This window comes from Poromitra crassiceps (assembly GCF_964638095.1).
Source record: "Poromitra crassiceps genome assembly, chromosome: 5".
Lineage (NCBI taxonomy): Eukaryota > Metazoa > Chordata > Actinopteri > Beryciformes > Melamphaidae > Poromitra > Poromitra crassiceps.
Window position 1 is genome coordinate 36,581,530 of NC_139642.1, and position 17,618 is coordinate 36,599,147.

A 17,618-nucleotide genomic window follows, 5' to 3' on the forward strand; every position below is an offset into this window, starting at 1 on the left:
TCAACCCTGAAAAATGTTTTATTAAAGCTCCCAATCCTCACATGCTGTCATTCATGTTCCTATAAAACCTCACGTTAGATTTTTAGTATCACTATATCACATCTCTCCATTTAAAAAAATGTTTGTATATCTATTTTTATTTATTATTCTTACTATTATTTTTCAGCAATTTCTATTGTCACTGTTTGTACTTGGAATAGAGGTATTTTCCTGAGTTAGATTAGATTAGCCTTTATTGTCTCCCTTAGGAGACATTTGTCTTGGGCATTCGAGAGAACATACAGGTGGCGTCATAGCACATGTCACATATACACACAGTGCATGACCAATCAAACTACAATTAACATTCAATGACAGATATCCCTGTACACCAAAAACATACACACCAAGAATATTACCTTAGCCTATATTGCACCAATGCAGAAAGTAATATTTACCTGTCCTGCAATGGTCATTGAAACATAGAAGTTAAATTACTGTTCCATATATGTCCTGAAAAGTTAAATAAACAAAACAGAAAAATAATAATTTACTTCAATTAGTGACTCGGAGGTTGACCCGTTCAGAAGCTTGTAATTACAGAAACTCCCACCTGAAAGCAATAGGCTACAAACGCCACAAGAATCGCTCTGAAATTAAGACACAAAGAGTCAAACCAAGACAACAAATCTTTGCAAATTCAAAGTCCCAAATTAAATGAATACAAATGAAACTTTGTGCGGCTGACGGAAAGCAAAAACCTGGGGAATGCTGAGTCATCAGAAAAATCTCAGAATAAATTAGCAATTAATCCGCGGTTCACATGCATGCCGAACCGTGGGGGGGTGATCCGTACGGATCACGGATTATCCATGATCCGTTGCAGCCCTAGTTGCCAAGAGACTCATTCTGAAGGAATGGAAGTCCCCCTCTCCACCTTCTTTTCAGCTGTGGTTGACGGACATGGTCTCAGTTGGAGACGGATGGAGAGACTCAGGTTCCTGAGGACCAACTCACTTAAAAGATTCTCAACTATCTGGGACCTGCTTCTGGCCTACTTTGATGAGGTTAAAACGCGACAAGTGTCTCGTCCAGCTGATTTCTCATCGACCCCTTGCGTGGGATCCCATGCACAACATCTCTTATAAGCACCTTATGCAGTTGGTCACACCACGTTCTAATATTGGAATGTTGATAATATATGTATGCCTTTTCTTTCTTTTCCTGTGTCTGAGCTTGTTCTTTTTTGTATTCTAAGAAAAAATAAGAAAAAAATTGAAAAAAGAAAATGTTACCCACAAGTTAGAGCTGGGTGATCCGTCATCACAGACAGACACACCCATTCACTCTTGCTCCCCACCCCACTTTGTCACATCTTCTACACTGTGTACTAGCCAGAGGAACAAGCACATCAGAAACACAACAATCCAGCAGATTGAGGAATTAGTTTAATCCGTCACTCCAGCCAACAAGTACCGTACTTCACTGTCGAGAGACTTCATGAAGCTCTGCTTGGCTGAGATGGGCCTCAGTGAGGAGCTACTCCTCCCACATTTGGGGTGATCATATGTATGTTCCTACGTTCCTACTATGTTGTATGTTCCTGTTTCTTCTTCATATTTTTGTCCTGTTTTAAATCACTTTTTAAAGCTTTGCTCCTAAAAAAACACACACAAAAATAAAAAATTACCGGGGGATATACGAATGCTCACATCATTGGCACATCAGTTCTCAGATGAAGGCTACAGGTAACAGGGGAACCAGTTCCATTGACAGCAATGCATGCCCACGTTTGGGCATGTATGGCTGTCAATGGAACAGGTTCCCTTGTATTTATTAATGATGTGACTACTGACAACAGCAGCAGAGTGAATTCTGAACTCTGAAGTGTTTCGGGCAATATTATCTGCTCATATTCAGCCAAATGCTTCGGAACTCATTGGATGGTGCTTCACAGAGCAAATGGATAATGACATGAAGCAATGAAGCATACAGTACTGCAAAAGCAACCAAAGAGCTTTTTAAGGCAAAGAAGTGGAAAGTTTTGCAATGGCCAAGTCAATCACCTGACCTGAATCCAATTGACCATGCATTTGGTAAATGGACTGCATTTATATAGCACTTTTATCCAAAGCACTTTACAATGTGCCTACATTCACCCATTCACACACCGAAGGTGCCATGCAGGGTGCTGGCACAGCCATCGGGAGCAATTTGGGGTTGAGTGTCTTGCCCAAGGACACCTCCGCTCTACCTCCTGAGCCACAGCTGCATTTCACTTGCTGAAGACAAAACTGAAGGGAAACCCCCCCAAGAACAAGCAGGAATTGAAGACCGTTGCAGTGGAGGCCTGGCAGAGCATCACCAGGGAAGAAACCCAGCAGCTGGTGATGTCTATGGGTTCCAGACTTCAGGCTGTCATTGACTGCTTGAAGACTGATTACTTTTGGTCCCTTAAAATGTAATGTTGGTCCTGTAAAATGCTATGTAATTCCTACACCGTTCACCTGATTTGGATGCAAATATGCTCAAATTAAAGCTGGAAGTCTGCAGTTAAAGCACATCTTGATTGTTTCATTTCAAATCCATTGTGGTGGTGTACAGAGCCAAAATGATGAAGACTGTGTCTAATGTCCAAATATATATGGACCTAACTGTGAGACAAGAGATGTAGTTGATTGAGTGGTTTCATACAAAACTAACTGTTCCGTTTCAGTTTTACGTGAAACTGCAACTTTCTTGACTTGCAAAGTTATGGTTTAAATTGAGGAAAAACCACGTGTACTTCATGGCACAATTCAAACGGGATCAAAAAGTTGTCTTTCGCCGTTCACCACCACTCATGTTTCCTCCCGAGGCTGGTCCGTGTGCTGAAGCAGGAAGTGGCTGGGACTTTGGCTCTCTATAGTGTGGTTCAGAGTTCGGTGTTGGTGGGGCGGGCTTGGCCGGGCTTCCCCTCACACTCGCTGTGGGAGTCACAGCCGTCCAGCAGGTGGCGGTAGGCGTGGCAGACCGCCTGGTACGGTGGCGCGTCCTCCTCCAGGCCGGGGAGCCGCAGGGGCGCCTCGTTGAGCAGTAGCTGCAGCCGGGGGCTGGGCCCGTCCCGGCAGCTGTACAGAACCAACACAAGGTTGGCAGCGTACGGCACGATCCGGCCGCTCCGGAAACTTCTGCCTGCAATACAACAAAACACACCGTTCAATGAACGGTTGGGTACCGAAGCCCAGTACCACTAGGGTACCGCCTGGTACCTTTACAACCGGTACTACCGGTGCCGAATTGCACTGCAGATTTAGGTGCATCATTTAGGTGCCATGCCAAGCTGTTGAGTGAAATATCCACCCTCCACTCCTCCGAAACCGGCACCACATACGCACCTTCACTAACATTATCGTTTGGAGCTCGCCGTTTGAAAATAATATGCTTTAATCTGCTTTAAATCCGCTTTACAAGTATAATTTTACCACCGGTATCGGAAACATACGACAACAGCAGCACTCCAGTGTTACTGCGTGTTCACACCAAGGCAAAATTCACAAACTCGCGCATCAAGATTCCATTTAAAATCAATGCAAACGTGTGAGCAGGTGGCTCCGGACGGCGCGAAGGAAGCAATAGTTTGCAACGAGAATTTCATATCATTATAGCGACCAAAATTATCACGTTATGAGTATTATTATTATGAGTATTAAAATGTTCAAAAAGTACTGATACGTTCACTAGAATCATTTCACCAAGGCTGGGAGACTTTTGCTAACTTTGGTTGATGATGGACAGTATTTACCGTGTTTTTCAAAACACAGTAATCACGGTAACACGGTTTCAATGATAATAAAAATTTGAAAAGGTAATACTAAGGCTGGATTCACACAGGATCCAACTCGTCTCTTCTTATTCTCTTCTCTCTTTCTCTCTCTCTCTCACACTCACACACACACACACACACACACATAAAAGTCACAGTTGTATATCTGTTACCGTGCTGTGTGTGGTAGTTGTGTGCGGTGGGGGGGTCGAGGTCCTTGTAGAGGCCCAGCAGACTGAGCAGGGGGAGGAGCGTCTCGCCGTGACCCACCTGGATGGACGCCACCTCAGAGAGAGGCTCACCGGACCTGACAACACACATGGTAATGTTAGGTGGGATGTCAAACAAAACAGAAACATTCAAATAATATTCCATACTTAATTTTATCAGAGTTTTAAGTAAAATTGGCTTGTCATCAATTTAGACAGCAGAAATGTGTGTCACGATATAAAAAATATCTTCATATCAACGCAATATGATTCCACTGAAAGACGATAAACGATAATACTGAATTATCGCTCAGCCCTACGTCAAAAGCTCATCTCCTGATAGGCCCTTCTCACGGGGGTCATTTTGTGTCGAAAAGGCAGTGTAAACACAGGTGCAAGCAAAACACTAATGAGGGTTTCAAACGTCCATCATAGGAATTTGGAAACCCTCATTAGTGTTTTGCTTGCACCTGTGTTTATTCTGCCTTTTCGACACAAAATGCCCCCCGTGAAAAGGGTCTATTATAAACATGCCAGATGAGTTTCAACTATGACTTCTTCGGTTGTTACTTAACAACTGGGGACTATTTTCTGTGCCGCAGAACTACTTTCCTAACCCAAAGGGAGTGCGTGGTATTTTGAGCAGACCTGTGGGCACGAGCCGCCTCCTCCAGGCCGCTGAAGATGTGGTGGAACAGAGGACAGCTAGACCTGCTGGTGATCACATGACCATGACCCCGCTTCCAGTACTGCTTCAGGTCCGACTTATACTCCAAAACCTGGTAGAGCAAGGAAAAGAGACAGAGAGAGACAGAGAGAAACAGAGAGGGGGAGAGATGTAGAGAGAGACAGATAGAGAGAGACAGGGAGAGAGAGAGAGAGAGAGGGAGAGACAGTATGTGTGTGAAGTACTGTAGGGGCTTCACAGACTATAGTCGACTATCAAATCCACTAGCCAACATTGTGCATCACAGTCGACAATCATTCATCTCTGGTTTTAGGAATAAACAATAGAAATAAATAAATAAATTCAACAGATTTGTTTGAACAATCATTTTCTACATGATGTCATGTTACTTAAACAGAATTTAATGTATTTAGAGAGGGAGAGACTCTCGACTATCTTGTTACGGCACTCAAAGAGTCGCTATCTCCAGCTCACACAAGTTGCTGCGGTTTAGCCGCTCATTTGTAAACAGCCTCTCAGAGCCAATCAGGACTCTGCTCTTTCACATACCCCAAGGGTGGTCCCGCATATATTAGTTTACTGGCTGTTTTTTAGACCTTTTTGAAAAGAATTGATCATTTTTATTAGGTGAAAAAAAATAGGAGTAGGCGATGACTATTCAAATGCAGTAGCCGTGAATGCCCTACTGTGAAGGGTTTTGGATACATTATGCCAGTGGTTCTCAAACTTTTGCACGTCAAGGACTCCCAAACTGACAAAAATTAGACCACGGACCCCCATTTGATAAGATTTTGTCCCAGGGTCCACCATCTGATAAGATGCTTTTGGATGTTTTATTACAGAAAGTGTATGAAACCCATTACTAATAGTCATACAATACATTGTCATTGCGTTACCTATGGATGTAATTATAGAAGTAAATGATTCCCCTTGGAAACCCCTCAAGGACCCCTAGGGGTCCCTGGACCCCATTTTGAGAACTATTGCATTATGCTGCCTGAAAGTGTTGCTGTACGTACTTTGGCATCGTCCTCATCAAACAGGAAGCACCAGGGAGAATGAAGAGATTTGATAGAAAACTCATAGGAACACAAGAAGAACGCTGCTTCAACCAGCTCTACAGAGAGAGAGGGGGGAGAGAGACATTACATAAGCATTGCATATATATATTGCATAAAATGTAATGGGTTCTTCCTTGGCCGCTACAGGAGAGACTATATAACATTTCACTCAGACCAATACTTAAACGTTTTTTTGTTTGTTTTTTCCGCTTTTTTTTGGTCTGAGTAAAATGTTCTAATCTATGGTCTCTCCTGATTCTAAATATAGCTGAATCGCTTGGTTTGACCAAGTAAAACTATTTTTACAAGCATTTTACAAAATGTGGAAAAATAAAATCAGTAAATGAAATCCCTTGGTTCATATGTCTAACCCGGAAGTGGGCGTCACTTTGGCACTATGGTGATGCAAATCCCAGACCTTGAGCAGAGAGTGAGACTGACACTGACCCGGTGTGAGGCGGTGGTGAGGGAGGCCCAGTCGCTCGCCCACCTTCCTCCTCACTCGCTCCATCTCCTCTCCTCCTTTGAACTTCTCCACCTCCGCCAGCGCCGTGCGGTTCCTCTCCACGCCCTCCACGTAACCATGGCAATGCTCGAAGAAACGCATCAGATCGTCATTCACCTTGTGCCGGTACTGAACGTCTGTAGAGAAGGGGAGAGTCTGCTTTGTCATCTATTTTACTTTAAATAGTGGAGCAGATTAAAGAAAAATCATTGACATATGGAAAGAAGCAACAAAATTGGCACAAATACTCCTTGGGGATTGTTCTAGATTTCACCAAGTTGACCACCATTTCCAGCCTGGAAATACTATTTTGGGGGCAACTTTGGCTTCTATCTAGTCAACTGCGCATGTTCACGACATGACCACTCGAATGCCAAGAATATCGTGTACACAATTTCCGGTCTCGTATTCACGGCACGCCACGGTAAACACGAGGCGAATTGAAGGCAGCATAAATCTGGCTTCTATGTGGTCATAAATATATGGTTTGATAGCAAGATCATTCATATTGGACAATTCTACACAAAGATGCCCCCAAAATAGTATTTCCAGGGTGGAAATGGTGGCCATATAGGAAATAACTCAATTTTTGCATGGCTAATAGGTTTTTATCAAAAGAACAAGGAGTATTTGTGCCAATGTTGGTACTTCTTTCCAGTTGTGAACGATTTTATATTAAAAGTGCTTTTAAACGGCTCCACTAAAATGGGGCCAAAATTTACTAAATGAACATCATGCTGTATTGAAGAAGACTTGAAACTGATTTACTACGCTTCCCAGAATGCCTTTCAACAACCCTCCGCCCCCCCCTCACCTGCCGCTGCCCCCTGCTGGGCCAGGCCCTCCTGGAAGGCCTGGATGCTGGACACACAGCGGTGCTTGGAGCTGGTGAGGAGGCGGATCCGGCCCTGAGCCAGGTTCTCCTCAGACAGCAGAGAGGGGAACAAGATAGACAGACGCCTGGCCAGGTTCACAAGGTCCACACTACCCTTCTCCACCAGCTGGCCTACAGAGTAGAGAGATGGTCAGACAGGAAAGACCTACAGAGAGAGAGAGACTGGACTGTCAGACAGGAGAGACCTACAGAAAGAGAGATGGTCAGACAGGAGAGACCTACAGAAAGAGAGATGGTCAGACAGGAGAGACCTAGAGAGAGAGAGAGAATGTCAGACAGGAAAGACCTTTAGAGAGAGAATGTCAGACAGGAGAGACCTAACAGAGAGAGAGTCAGACAGGAGATCCACAGAGCGAGAGTCAGACAGGAGAGACCTATAGAGTGTGTGTCAGACAGGAGATACCTGCAGAGAGAGTGTGTGTCAGACAGGAGAGACCTACAGTGTGTCAAACAGGAGAGACGAGACCTATAGAGAGAGACTGTCAGACAGGAGAGACCTACAGAGAGAGACTGTCAGACAGGAGACCTACAGAGAGAGAGACTGTCAGACAGGAGACCTACAGAGAGAGAGACTGTCAGACAGGAGACCTACAGAGAGAGAGAGAGACTGTCAGACAGGAGAGACCTACAGAGAGAGAGCATGTCAGACAGGAGAGACCTACAGAGAGAGTGTCAGACAGGAGAGACCTACATGTACAGAGAGAGAGAGAGACTGTCAGACAATGTGTCCTCCTCACCGTCCATGTCCTCAGTGTACCACATGTCCCAGCCGGTCGTGATGTCCCTCAGCCAGTCCCCCCACTCCCCCGTGGCCTCCCTCACTACCAGCTGATACAGCTTCTGCATCCGACGGATGTTTTTCACAGTCGGGAACCTTAGTTTTACCAACAATACATTAGTAACACAATATAGACAGTTCCCTGAGGAAGGGAGGGAGGGAGGGAGGGAGGGAGGGATGATGGATGGATGGATATTGTGGGTTGCGGTTGCACCAGCTGTGCGTAAGTTCAAACTTTGCCTAGTTTGAGCGTTAAGTCTCATCAAAGCCCTATTCGCACAGGATAAGTATTATCTGGGGACCTCTGGTCATTTGTAATAATTGCTGAGATCCTCTGTGATCTTAATCCCGTGCGAATCGGCCATGTCCGTAATTTGCCAAGTAATAATTCCCGCTACAAGAACCACATGAGGAGCCTACGCTTTGAGCACCAGCTCTATGCTAGGGTCAAGCAGAAGATGGAGGAGATAGAGGAGCGTGTGTCCTGGATTGACATGAAGAAGGCCATGGACATGCTGTGCCAGTGCTGCTCCACCCTCATGTTTACCTACGTCGTTGCCTTCTACCTCAAGAAGAACAACCAGTCCATCATATTTGGAGACAACCAGGCAGACCTGGATTGATTGATTGATTGATCGATTGACATATTTATTGATAATGAACAAATATATACAATACATACATAGATGCACCATTATCAAAAGGATAAAAATGCAATAAAGCTAGAAGCTTATTTCTATTGCGGGCCTTAAAGATGTCAGTGTGGAATATGAACTGGTGAGCGAATGTATGGGTGCGTGTGAGTGTGTAAGAATATGGGTACATGCTTAATATGGGTACATGCTGGTGCACCCACCACGTAGGGGCAAGGAGAAACATAGGGAAGAACAAAAATATAGTACACAATGATAAAACAGTACAACAGACCCAATAAAATGCAGTCAAACTACACGAAATACAGTCAAAAAAATGATTAAACCCAGGTTCGACTACTCCTGATCCAGCTCTTTACAGAGGATTTAAAAGAAGAAAAAGAGACACTAGACTTTATGTTTATGGCTAAGCTGTTCCACAGCACAGCTGCTGTGTAAAGGAATGTGCTCTGCCCTATACACGGATTACACCTGGCTGGGACAAAATCGGTGGAGCTCCCCCTCGTGACGTGACCGTGCACGTCCATGACTTTAATAAAATACTTTGAGAGGTACCTTGAGACTACATTACTGACTATCCTGTGAACCATGCAAAGTTTGATCTGCTTTACTCTCTCCTCTACTCTGAGCCACTTGAGGCTGTCAAAATGAGACTGTAGCAGGTGAGTCCTGGGATGCAGCTGTAGAATGAGCCTGACTAATTTGTTTTGCGCTGTCTGCAATCTTTTTCTCAGTGTCATGGTGGTGCTGCTGTACCAGCGGTCACCTGTACCAGGATTGTAAGCACCAAAGTCAGCCTCCATGAGCCAGGAGAGAGCCCAAGCATGGAAGTCACCTCGACACGGATTGTATGCATCAAAGTCAGTCTCAATCAGAAGATCAGTGGCTCGAATCCCCCACTGGGTTTTAGCCATCTCTGTCGCAAGCCGCAGCTTTGACGTCAGGTCCGGTACCATGTAACTACATATTCAGATTCAGATTCAGACAACTTTATTATGCCAGAAGGGCATTTCAGTTTCACAGCCTACCCAACACGTTAAAAGCTCACAGGCGAGCAACAAATACTCTTGACAGACATGACAGGACATAACATAACAGCATGACATAACAAATAAAACATAGCATACCATACAGATACAGATCAGTTTGCATATGAACATGAACAAGAAATACAAAAATATACATATATTTGATGTATAAACATGGGAACATGTACAGGAAATAAATACATGTACAGGAAATAAATAAAAGATATACATAGGCTATTATATATCTATTATGTTACGAGCCTAACCTGTCGCAGACAGGATACTACAACCTGTTGTGTGCATACATTAACTACAGTTGAATAGACTCACTTCATTTTACAGGTCCGCCGTCCAGTAGCCTACCATGTGAACTATAATAATTTATTTTTTTTGTTTTTGTTTTACTCTACCCACCACCACTGTTCATACGGGTGTTTTACCTGGTGCCGTGTCGGATGACAGCGGTGAGGTGGATCGGCGTGCAGCGGGCCAGAGGCGGGGGCTGCAGCAGCGAGCGGTTGACGGACAGAGCGTCCTGCAGCAGCCCGGGGTGTAGCTCCTCGTACCGGCCTTTGGTACCGAAGTAGTAGGCGAGAGCCGGGACTCTGGCCGGCCCCGAGTAGAGAGCCATGCGGTCCAGAGCCAGGGCGAGCCAGGCCAGCACGCAGCACACGGATCTGGGAAAGATTTTGGTCATGTTAGCTGAGGTAGACCGTTTCACACACACACACACACACCACACCACACCACACACACGGGCACGGTGAGAGGCTACTTACTTTGTTGATCTTCCGGGTAAGTGGTTCTGAGCAAGGAACATAAAGAAGGAAGAGACATCACACGTCGCAGCGCTGCGTTTTGCACATTCCGTTTTGCATGAGGGCGCATTTTCCATGGGGCGCACCCAGAGCTGTGTAAGAAGAGTTGGACCAGTACGAGGAGCTACACCCCGGGCTGCTGCAGGACGCTCTGTTGGCAGTAATTGAGGCAACAGAAGCAATCACAGATGCAATAGATCGCAAGCAATATGCTGTTGGAGTATTTATTGATTTAAAAAAAGCTTTTGACACCATTGACCATGACATATTGATAAAAAAGCTTGAAAGATATGGTATCAGGGGAATAGTCCTGGATTGGGTCAAAAGTTATTTAAGGGGGAGACAGCAGTTTGTGAAATTGGGTGACTGTGTTTCGTCATGCTTGGATGTTGCATGTGGTGTCCCCCAGGGGTCAGTATTGGGCCCTAAGTTCTTCATTCTGTACATTAATGATATATGTAAAGTTTCAAAGTTACTGCATTTGGTGCTGTTTGCTGATGACACGAATATCTTTTGCTCTGGGGATAACTTGCAACAATTACAGGAGGACATCACTGCAGAGATGAACAAACTGAAAATGTGGTTTGACAGAAACAGGCTTTCATTAAATCTGAGCAAGACAAAGTTAATGGTTTTTGGTAATTGTAAAAGGAAAACACAGGTAAATATCAAAATAGATGGAATTGAAATAGAAAGAGTTGATGAAATACAATTTCTGGGGGTAAAGATAGATGACAGAATCAGCTGGAAACCACATATCAAACATGTACAAACTAAAGTATCAAGAAGCATTGCAATATTATACAGAGCAAAGAAGGTTTTGGATTACAAATCACTCCACATGCTATACTGTGCACTAGTTTTACCTTATTTACAGTACTGTGCTGAGGTTTGGGGCAACAACTTCACAACTTCACTACAGCCACTAATCATCTTACAAAAAAGAGCAATACGAACCATTCACAGCGTTGGCTACCAGGAACACACAAACGCATTATTTCTACTGTCAAAACTACTGAAATTTACAGACATTGTCAAACACCAAACAGCTCAAATCATGTTCAAAGCTAAAAATAATCTATTACCAGTAAATATACAATCATTATTCAGCATGCACGAGGGGGATTATAATTTGAGAGGGAAATTTAATTTTAATATTCAACTTATTAGAACAACCAGGAAAAGTTTTTGTGTTTCAGTCAGCGGGGTGAGACTATGGAACAGGTGCACTGTGGAATTAAAACAATGTCCAAACATAAAACAGTTTAAAAGTAGGTATAAAGACACAATCTTCACAAGTTATAGGGATGAGGGAGGTGTTGGGTATCACTAGGTGTTATAAGGGTACTGGTTATTTTATTTTTATTTTTTGGGGGTTATTTTCTTGTTGCTTTTCCATGTGTGTGAGTGTGTAAATATGCGTATATAATGAGTATTGTAGTCATATATTTAGATAAATATATGAATGTGTGTGTATATTAATATGTATATATGTATACATGTTATTGTATGATGTGTATATATTATATTTATATTTTCATATTATTATATATTCTGAAACAGAATTACTAGTAAATATTACACAGTAGTATATAGACAGGGTTAGACCAGGAAGCTTGTTATTATTTATTATTTATGGAGAAGGGGTGGGAGTTAATAAGTTTTACTTCTTCCCACTCCTTTTCGAATATGTATATATTCTATTTTTCTTTGTTTCTGAAATGGCTTTTATTTATTATTTTGCTTTCATATTCGAAATAAACACTTCAATCAATCAGTGTTTTACTCTCAAGAGTTCCAGGAAGTAAGGTCCTGGATTAAGCAGCACTGTCGAGTTGCAGCAAAAATAGACAGTTTGTGTTGTACTCTGAAAGTTTTTTTTTCCTTGAATCAAATTGTACATTATCAGCTTTATTTTAGCATGCAAAAGTAGCGCGAGACCCATTCCTGGCTGTTCATTGGCTAATGAGTCTCGCATTTTGGTCCTCCGCTGTTCTAGTGTGTGCAGTGCACCCTTGCACATGCGCGAGCTAGGTACGCCTTGGGTGGCAATAACACTCTTTGGGACTTGTAGTCCAGATGCTAAAGTGTGCCAAATTTGAGGCGAAGTGCTCACTTTGTTTTTCTCATAATGAAACTTGGTACACTTGTACAGTTTCGGGCTCTAAACATTTCAGAAAAGGTGATGTCTACCCCTATGTTTTCATGGTCAAGGATTAATCATACCATAGATAGACTATCATAGTCTTTATAGATAGAGTTTGTGTCAAACTCAAGGCCCGGGGCCAAATCCAGCCCGGCACCTCATTTTATGTGGCCCGCGAGAGCTAGCAAAGAACATGGATGGATTACTGGTTGTGTCTCCTCTAACATTGCTAAAACATATGGAGGAAGTAGATGAAAGTACAGATTAAATGATAAAAATGTCCAATTAATTAATTGATTTAGGGGAATTTGCATGTTATCTTCTAATCCTAGAAAATTCCTCATAAAGTATGATCGGAATTCTGTCCTTTAGACTTGAATATGATTAATAAATGTAGGCTATATGTCCAAATGTTTGTGTTGAGGGTTAAAAATGTAGGAAAGAAAAAGAATAAAACACTTGTGTGAATCTGCAAGTCAGCGTTGTCATGTTGTCACAATGGCTCTGTCTGTGCATAAGTGATTTGTGACAGACCTTGTTTATGTGACACTTATAACATCCCGTGCTGATCCCGTGCCAGAACGATAAATCCGCTTCAGGTGAGGGCCAACATTTTTTGTGGACCGACTGACTGACCAACCAACAACACAGTGACTTAGAGCTGATGCCCAGCTATATGCTGGCTGCAGCTAAAAAATAAACCCAGAGAGGAATTATAAATGTTAGTCTACAGTCAAGTCGTTTTTTTTCTCTCTCTCTTTTTCTAAGGGGAGGGCAATGTCACGTCACGGTCACACGCTTGAATAATCATTCAGCGCTCAGTAAGTTTCACCAGATAATGCCTGTAAAAACCTTAGCCCAGTTCCAGGTAACAAGACGCAGAGTCTAGCATGGCTTTGACACCGTCAAGTTTTGACTAGGGGCCGATGTCAAGTGACATGATGTCGAGTGACATGACTGATGACCGTTTTGGGGGTGGGGTATAAAAGTCCATTTGCAGGGATTTAAGGCAGGGATTTATTGAGGAAGGGCTTTCTCCCTCTCTGGATTAAAGAAAATCTCACCTGTGTGAGGTTGTTTTTTGTCAGTACATTGAAAGTGCATGTCTGTGTATGCAACCGGTCAATTGCAAGGTGTGTCTATCTTATATGGTCAACATGGTTGACCCTCTCACTTGCTGCAAAAGAGAGGTGGAATATTTCTTTCCTTATTCTTTCATTAGTTCTTTGCTTTCAGTCCCCCCAGCACTAGTAGTCATCCAAATCAAATAATTCAACGTCCTCTCCTTGGTACTCAATGGACTGGAAATCCACCCTGTACCGCAATATACCCCCGATGCCTCCAAAGCCCTTGACGAACTGGGACCCCTCCTGACTCTTGTCTGTGACTATCTCCAACATGGCTCCGAATTCCTTGTAGTTGTTAGCGAACCACTCCAGTAGCGGAATGCTCTCGGTCATCTCATGTTCCTGCCCCGTCTCCTTGTCTATGAAGTGGGACTTGTCTTTCTCCTGCTCCGGCGTTAAATATAAGGTCTTCTCATTGTTCTCGGCTCTGTTGCTCTCTGCCCCATGCGCGCGTAGAATGTAACGCATAGTGTTTAAGTTCTCGTAGACTATGAGGATCTCCACCGCTCCCATCTCCAGGGCTTTGAGTGTGTCCTCCACACCGAAACAGTACTTCCCTGTGTCCTGGCTGATCTCATCAAAGTACCGCCCTATGAGCTTCTTCTCCTGGATGAACTTGACATTGGAGAGGACCTCTTCTGAGAGTTCAATAGCCTGGTTGAAACCATTCTCTCCTCCATAGGAGATATCCACCAGCTTCAGCACCTTGGCCTGTAACCTCGGGTCGAACATGTCAGACTTGCTGAGTTCGGTCTTGAAATCGGCACAGACCAAGACCAAGACCAATCCTTCCACATTGACCTTGTCATTTGACACAAAGAGCTGGACGGCCTTCTCAGCCACTTTCCGCAAATAGTTGTGTCTTTGCTCCACTCTCAAACGAGCGAAATGCAGAGCAGACTGCCCTCCTCTGCGGTGCTTCTTGGCCAGGTCCACAGTGAACTTGTGCAGCACGTCCTTGGTGTTGCCGTGCAGCGTGCCGAACAGTGCCCCGCTACCGTCAATCACGATAAAGCCAAACTTACTGTTGTCAGAAAGCAGGCCTGTCAATGCCTCAGTGTGGAACTTGTTGTCACAGAGGTACAGGGAGGTGTTGATTGGCTTGAAAGGCTGAAAATCGATGTTGACCTTCTTCTCATTTCCTTCCTCTGTCATAATGGTGCCACAGTACACGACCAAACCATGAGGTGGCACCTTGTTGTAGAGTTTGAGTCTTTGTTGTACAGAGGTGATGGCACCGAGCACAGAGAGCTTGTTGACTCTGTTCTTGATGTTGGAGGCCGTGCCATACTCATCAGCCAACATTACATTACATTAGCCAACATCTTGCCCACTCTGGAGATCTGGTCCTTGGGAGGGAGGATCAATGAGATCATACTGGTGCCGTCACCACGTGCAGCTTCCAAACTTTTGATCAGCTTCTTGATTTTCCATATCTCCACGTTCCTGTCCGCCACGCTGGGGTCATCTGGCATCTTTCTGCTGTAATCGTTTCAGCACCTGCCTCGCTAAGGCCGCTCTCTGGTCTACTTTATACCACCAGCAGGGGAGGATTTATGACATCACTGATGATGTCACAATGGGTGTTATGACATCACTGATGTTACTCATGATGACATCACTGATGTCACAATTGGTAAAGGAAAGATTTACGACATCACTGATGATGTCACCATGGAGGAAGAAGATACCATAGGGCAGTTCCGTGGCGGCGCCGTGACCCACAATTGCTCTTATCACGGCTCAATATACCATTAATGTTGGGCATTCATTAGTTAATTTAAGAGAGGCTGTCAATTCTCTAAAGAGAGAGCGAAGCTCACCTGATGTAGCTTCGCATGGATATCTCTCACCTGATGTAGCTTCGCATGGATATCTCTCACCTGATGTAGCTTTGCATGGATATCTCTCACCTGATGTAGCTTCGCATGGATATCTCTCACCTGATGTAGCTTTGCATGAATATCTCTCACCTGATGTAGCTTTGCATGAATATCTCTCACCTGATGTAGCTTCGCATGGATATCTCTCACCTGATGTAGCTTTGCATGGATATCTCTCACCTGATGTAGCTTCGCATGGATATCTCAGTCAATGCCTCTGTTTGTCTGCTCTTGTGGTTCACGAGGGCTCTGTCACAACGAACCCTCCCTCGCTCAATTAGGTTAGTAACAGCAGGCTACACGAAAACAAAAGACGCCTACAAACGGATACACTGTAACAGACTAACACTTCGGTGGACAATGTGGACCTCCGCCATCTTAGCTTTGGTCTGAAGTCGGAAGGGGTGGGCAAACTATGACGTGGCAGCCTCTAAAAGCACTCCAGCGCCATGACAATAGACTAAGCTTTGCCTTCTTTTGATTGACAGCCAGGCACAGGCATGCAAAGTTATGGATAGTGGAAAAAGGTGAGGCAGACATAAAAAACATTCAGAAATCCTCCTATTTTTGATCAAACAGGCCAAAATATGAGGATTTCTGAGTGGTTTAAACTTTTATGTCTGCCCTGGTATCTGTCACCTTTTTTCACTCTATGACTTTGCATCACTATGTCAGCCCCAACAGAACATTCTCCTCTTGTGATGTCACTCCTGTCATTATGTCACACACCCATTTATAGAATGCCACCTTTTCCTCCATATTTATACCCTGTGATCTTTTCTTTTTTGTCTTTTTGGGGTATTTTCATTGTAATCATGAGCCCAAAATGTAAATTCAGATTTTTTTTTTACCTGCACCACGCTCTTTAAGAGTTATTATAGTGTGAGTCGACTCTGTCTGCCAGTGTTGGGCAAGTTACTTTCAAAATATAATATACTACATATTACTAGTTACTTTCATTTGAAAGTAATAAGTTACTTTACAATATTACTGTCTGTGTAGAGTAACTCGTTACTTATTACACTACTTTTGCATTACTTTCACCAAAACAACAGCAGCAGCAGAATGACATCGCTGCCCCAGAACCATCCCAAAAAATAATTTCAACGCCTTGAAGTCAGTGTAAACAATCCAAAATTCGAAATGTTATTCTTTTACTTTGTTATTGTCATCTATAGTGGTTATTTTCATAAAAACACACAGTTTAAGAAATGATTGTATATTTTTTTGACATATGCTTTGATTTAAAAACAAATAGCCTAACTCAATTTGTAACTTGAGTTACTTGACAAAGTAACTGGTATAATATTACTGAAATCCTATAAGTAATAAGTTATATTACTGAGTTACTGCTAAAAGTAATATATTACATGTAATATGTAACTTTTGTAATGAGTTACCCCCAACACTGCTGTCTGCCCCATAGACTGTAAATATAGGTCTGCCCTCATAAGGAGTTCCTCAGGTTGTCTCATGTCCATTCAGAGCCCTGCTGAGTTTCTGTCTCCATATATAGCCTCCATAGTCCATCCATCTGTCTCGGCTGCAGCAAGGAGGAGGAGCGTAGGCTACACGGCGTGTCCAGCAGTGATATAACGGGACAACTGGGAGGACATGCGCTACACAGCCCGTTATATCAGCGCTGACTGTGTTACAGCACGCCGTTTCCCAAAACAATGCTTCAGCCTGCTTTGATAAATACAGAACTGCTGCTACATGTACGAGACAAATCTGCCTTTATGGCCGGGAGAGTCGAGTTGCGGAGGTGCTGCCTGTTCCGTGCGCAGACCTCTCTGACTTGTGGCGGGTAGGCTGCAAAGTTTCCCACTTCCCAGCATGCAGATCCAAAGCTGGGCGCCTGTCAGTCCACAGGGATGCCAAGGTAAGACTAAAAGTAAAACACGGTACACCAAGTGGATTTTGACTCTAAATCTAGAAAGAAAGAAAAACGTTTTTTCTGATTATGCTGTTGCTGTTATCCTTCAGCAAGTTTCTACACGTGTTTATCCTCTGTTAATCGATACAGGGCAGGGCGCATACGGC

General features: G+C 43.6%; 1 protein-coding gene and 1 pseudogene across 3 annotated transcripts; both read right to left on the reverse strand.

Moving 5' to 3' along the window:
- Positions 1-2: 2 nt before the first annotated feature.
- On the reverse strand, positions 3-10,388 carry LOC310776996 (multiple inositol polyphosphate phosphatase 1-like). 2 transcript variants are annotated; one of them, XM_083637226.1, is made up of 9 exons: positions 10,381-10,388; positions 10,042-10,278; positions 7,880-8,016; positions 7,062-7,253; positions 6,190-6,384; positions 5,701-5,798; positions 4,642-4,772; positions 3,958-4,091; positions 3-3,153 (listed from the first exon to the last, which is right to left on the reverse strand). In XM_083637226.1, exons 2-9 carry the CDS (start codon positions 10,230-10,232, stop codon positions 2,894-2,896), a joined length of 1,338 nt encoding a protein of 445 aa, XP_083493352.1. In that variant the 5' UTR covers positions 10,233-10,278; positions 10,381-10,388; the 3' UTR covers positions 3-2,893. The 2 variants fall into 2 exon arrangements, with proteins under 2 accessions (XP_083493352.1, XP_083493351.1); XM_083637225.1 differs by lacking the exon at positions 10,381-10,388 and having other exon boundaries at positions 10,042-10,336.
- Positions 10,389-13,812: 3,424 nt separating this feature from the next.
- Positions 13,813-15,167, reverse strand: LOC310777460 (eukaryotic peptide chain release factor subunit 1 pseudogene; annotated as a pseudogene). Its single transcript has one exon. The product of its transcript is annotated as a eukaryotic peptide chain release factor subunit 1 pseudogene (transcript).
- Positions 15,168-17,618: the final 2,451 nt, after the last annotated feature.